Genomic DNA, 5,000 nt, shown 5'->3' on the forward strand with positions numbered 1-5,000 from the left:
GCAGAATTTTCTGTGCGGGGAGGAAGATCCGGTGGTGGGAGGCTGAAGTGCTGGTGGGAGTCTCTCTGGTGCCTCCATTACTGAAAAGGGCAGTATCGATGGAGACAAATAGGTATATTGAGATCTGCCCCAAGGAGCTAAGAATTTAATTTCTGTCCTGGGACAACCACTAGGAGGGAAGGACAGCTGTGAAGCCAACAAGACTAGAGCATGATTTGAGGAATGGAGATCCAGAGGGAAAGGTGTGAGTTGCAAAGAAAATGTTGGGGCTTTAATTCACCTGCACAAGTCACAAGAAAATATAGCAATAGCACTTCGACTTACGGTAGATATTGCTTCACAGTGCTTTACAACTCTCTCTAAGCGGTTTACTACGTCCCCGACAATCTGGATGCTCAATTTTACTGGAAGGATGGAAGGCTGAGTTAACTTTGAGCTGGTAAGGATCGAACTGCTGGCAGTCAGCAGAATTAGCCTGCAATACCGCATTCTCACCACTGCGCCACCACATGGCTCTTGTACTACATGACAGAAAGTAGCTACTAAGGTCAAAAGCTCTTTCCTCTTGACCTATGGATACACCAAGTTCACTATATGGAAATTCTGCAGCTACTAAAAGCCGCTTCCCTCCATAACAAAACATCCACCTGGTAATCAATTAAATCCAGATGTCCCACAGCAGCCCTCCCACCCCAAGGCTGCCTTCATGGCTGCCATCCAGAGGGCAGCAGAAAAAGCCACATCTGGAAGAAACCATCTATGGAAGATCTACAAGCAGGAGGGAGGGATTTCATTCGCATCTACGTTTATATCAGGGATTCTCCACGGATGGACCATAGTCACCTGGTAGCCCCCCGTCTTCCTACTTTATGGCCAGTGTCCAATTTCTCATGCATTTCCCTGTTTTCACCAAGCCTCTGTCTCAAGTAGCATATTCTATATTTTTCAGAGTATAAGACACACCTTCCCCCCCCCCTAAAAGAGTGTGGAAATGTTTGTTTGTCTTATACACCAAATACAGTGATTTTTGGCCATCCTGCAATGGCAAAAAATGGGGGGATTTTTGCCTTTGCCCATCCCACGGAAGCATTCTGCAGGCTTCAGCAGGGCTGGGGGGGGGAAGGCAAAATTTCCCCCGTTTTTGTGAAAACAGCCCATTTTTCACAAAAAAATGGGGGCATTTTTGCCTCCCCCCCACCCAGCCCTGCTGAAGCCTGCAGAATACTCCTGGGTGCCAGGGGGGACAAAAACTTTTTCTTACTTAGTTGTTCGAAATCTTGGTGCGTCTTATACACTAGTGCATCTTATAGTCTGAAAAATATGGTAAGTTGAAAGAACGAATAAATAAATAAATAGTTAGTCCTTGACGTACAACTGTTTATTTCGTGACCAGTTTCAACAGCACTGAAGAAAGTTACTGATGGCCGTTTTTCACACTTACATGACCGTTGCAGCATCCCCACAGTGAAAATGTTAACGCTTGGCAACCGTCTCATATTTATGACGGTTGCAGTGCCCCCTTTTGCAAACTTCTGACAAGCAAAGTCAATGAGGGAGCCAGAAATTCACTCAACAATCGTGCAACTAACTTAATAACTGCAGAAATTCACTTAACAACTGGGGCAAGAAAGGTCGTAAAATGGGACTCACTTAACTTGCTTATCAACAGAAATTTTCAGCTCGATTGTGGTCGTAAGCCGAGGATTACCAGAAGTTGGACAGATAACGAAGATTTTTTTAAAAAAAGAAATTAGTTCCTGTTTCAGAAAAAACCCAAGCTAAAAAATAAAATAAATACGTCTTGTTCCCTTGTTCCAGAGACACCCAAGTACAAATCATGCAGAACACAATTTCCAATGCCGAGAAATACTTCGGCAGTTTCTGCACCCTGATGGCTTCTTACACCCGCAAGACTGCCAGACTTCGGGACAAGTCCGATATTTTGGTGAAAAAGCTTATCGACTACGCCAACACGGAAAATCCCGAGCTGCGGACGACGGTGAAGAATTTCGCCGAGGATCTGGCCAAAGTACAGGACTATAGGCAAGCAGAGGTGAATTGGGCGATAGAAATCCATGAAGTACTAAAATGCCTTTGAATATGAGTAGCTCAGGTTGGAAGCTATGCGCTGGGCTCCAGATTGGTTGCAAACGTTGGTTTGAGCTCCGTGCTGGGCTCCAGATTGGTTGCAAACGTTTGCGTCCCCATTCGAGGAGACGTTGCCAGTTCAAACCCAAAAGCGCATTGACAACATCTCCTTAAATGGTGACACAACGTTTGCAACCATATTGGAGCCACACTCGGAGCTGAAAACAAACAACGACCATTATGCACATCACACCCAGGAGCACAAGTCTTAGCCTCTAAAACAGGGGGTTTCCAAACTTGGGAACTCTAAGACTTGTGGACTTCAACTCCCAGAATTCCCCAGCCAGCCTGGGAGTTGAAGTCCACCAGTCTTAAAGTTCCCAAGTTTGGATCCCCTCTGCTCTAAAGGAGCATTTGTCCTCTACAAAAAAGGAAAGATTACGGACCGACATGGTTAGGATGTGAGATGGAGGGATGTTGATTTGTTTTAGGGAATAACGAAACTGATTTCTGCCTGTATGGCATTACTCAAAGGGTACACCCTGCTTCCAACAAGGAGCAGACAAATATGGGGTGGAGGATTGCAAACCTGGGGTACAAAGGTTGTTGTATATCAGGAAGATCAGTGCAGACAAGATAATTCTGCTAATCCCTGGTTTGTGATCCTACCTTCCCTTTCTAGCATTCTGGGAGTTGAAGTCCACCCGTGTTGAGCAATATGGCCCTAGGCCAAGGCTCTCCAACCTTGGCAACTTTTAAGGCTTGTGGATTTCAACTCCCAGAATTCCCCAGCGTGGCCTGGGCAGCTGAAGTCCACCTATCTTAAAAGTGGCCAGGGTTGTGCAATATAGCAATAGCAGTTAGATTTATATACCGCTTCATAGGGCTTTCAGCCCTCTCTAAGTGGTTTACAGAGTCAGCATATCGCCCCCACAATCTGGGTCCTCATTTCACCCAGATAGATAGATTAGAAGATAGATAGATAGATAGATAGATAGATAGATAGATAGATAGATAGATAGATAGACAGACAGACAGACAGACAGACAGACAGACAGACAGACAGACAGATACAGAGAGAGGGAGAGATAGATATAGAGAGAGGGAGGGAGGGAGGGAGAGATAGATATAGATAGATAGATATAGATAGATAGATAGATAGATAGATAGATAGATAGATAGATAGATAGATAGATAGCAATAGCAGTTAGACTTATATACCGCTTCATAGGGCTTTCAGCCCTCTCTAAGCGGTTTACGGAGTCAGCATATCGCCCCCAACAATCCGGGTCCTCATTTCACCCACCTCGGAAGGATGGAAGGCTGAGTCAACCCTGAGCCGGTGAGATTTGAACAGCCGAACTGCAGAACTGCAGTCAGCTGAAGTGGCTGCAGTACTGCACCCTAACCACTGCGCCACCTCGGCTCTTCATATGACTTTAGACTGTCCTGACCACAACTCCCAAAGCCCCCAGCCAATTTTTGGTGTGACACATCTGGAGCACAGCTGTTAAGCAGCAAGCTGCAGTGCAGAGGGGAGGCCCGCGAGCCGACCGCTGAGCCGTTTCCTTAGCAGGACGTTGCCCCAGGACGTGTCTGCCGCTGGCCGGCGACCTTTGAATAGCGGCCCAACGCAATTTCTCATTTAGGTGGAGCGGCTGGAACAGAAAGTCGTTGAGCCTCTCAAGGTGTACGGAGTCCTCACCAAACAAGCCAAGGTAAGAAATTCAGCTTTTTTTAATCAATCCTGCAACTTGAGCTGACAACAGCAGAACCCGGGCCCAGATAAGAGAGCTGAGCTGGATAGCAATAGCAATAGCAGTTAGACTTATATACCGCTTCATGGGGCTTTCAGCCCTCTCTAAGCGGTTTACAGAGTCAGCATATCGCCCCCAACAACAATCCGGGTCCTCATTTTACCCACCTCGGAAGGATGGAAGGCTGAGTCAACCTTGAGCCGGTGAGATTTGAACAGCCGAACTGCAGAACTGCAGTCAGCTGAAGTGGCCTGCAGTGCTGCACTGCAGTATATAAGTCTAACTGCTATTGTTATTGCTACCCTGCTTTTCTTCACCCCTTTTCTTGAATTCATGCAGCAAATTACAAATCCTGGGCTTACAAACTAGGTTTGCCCAACACGTCCATCTGCAAAGACGCCACTCGGATACATTGGGCGGCATAAAATGTTTTCACCCCTTTGGGGCCAAAACAGATTTTTCTTCCTTGCCTTCAACAGGCCGACATTAAAACATTCAGCAAAGCCAGAAAGACGGAAATAAAGCAGCTAGAGAAGCTGGAGAAAACCAGGCATAAGTCACCCTCCAATCAACATATGATTGTATCCTTGACCGAACATAATTGGGTCAAATTCTCCGTTGGCTTCTGCAAATGTATTTACTGTTATTTATTCCAGTGTTTCTCAACCTTTGAAGATGTGTGTGGACTTCAACTCCCAGGGTTCCCCAGCCAGCTATGCTGTGCTAGGCTATGGGGAATTCTGGGAGTTGAAGTCCAAACACATCGTCAAACTGCCAAGGCTGAGAAACACTGATTTATTTATTAAATGTATTTGCCAACTATCTCACTGTGGGGCTCTCTCGGCGGCTTAGAATAATGATGAAGAAAATGAAAGGGGTGGAAACAGAAGTAAAATAACCAAACCATAAAATAGACCCCCCCAAAAAAAATGGAACACAAGGAGAATAATGCAGGTAGTTCTCGACTTACAACTGTTCCATTTAGCGACCAAAGTTACAACAGCACCAAAAAAAAAGTGGCCTATTTCTGTTTTTCACACTTACGACTGATGCAGAAACCTGAAGAGCCGCTGATCAAAATCCAGATGCTTGGCAAACTAATTCATATTTATGATGGTTTCGGAGTCCCACTGTAGGACGGAGAAATCAGATTCA

At 45.7% G+C, this 5,000-nt stretch overlaps 1 protein-coding gene across 1 annotated transcript in view; it reads left to right on the top strand.

Annotated features, from left to right (window-relative positions):
• The window catches only part of CIBAR2 (CBY1 interacting BAR domain containing 2), a 20,555-nt gene that overhangs the window by 202 nt on the left and 15,353 nt on the right, over positions 1–5,000 (top strand). Inside the window, exons 2-4 of the mRNA XM_087729480.1 lie at positions 1,819–2,053; positions 3,738–3,806; positions 4,325–4,426. Coding sequence (XP_087585606.1) covers positions 1,819–2,053; positions 3,738–3,806; positions 4,325–4,426 — 406 coding nt within the window. The remainder of the gene's footprint in view (positions 1–1,818; positions 2,054–3,737; positions 3,807–4,324; positions 4,427–5,000) is intronic.

The sequence above is a fragment of the Thamnophis sirtalis genome, unplaced genomic scaffold, assembly GCF_051295495.1.
Source record: "Thamnophis sirtalis isolate CommonGarterSnake01/CBP01778 unplaced genomic scaffold, rThaSir2_p1.2 scaffold_14, whole genome shotgun sequence".
NCBI lineage: Eukaryota > Metazoa > Chordata > Lepidosauria > Squamata > Natricidae > Thamnophis > Thamnophis sirtalis.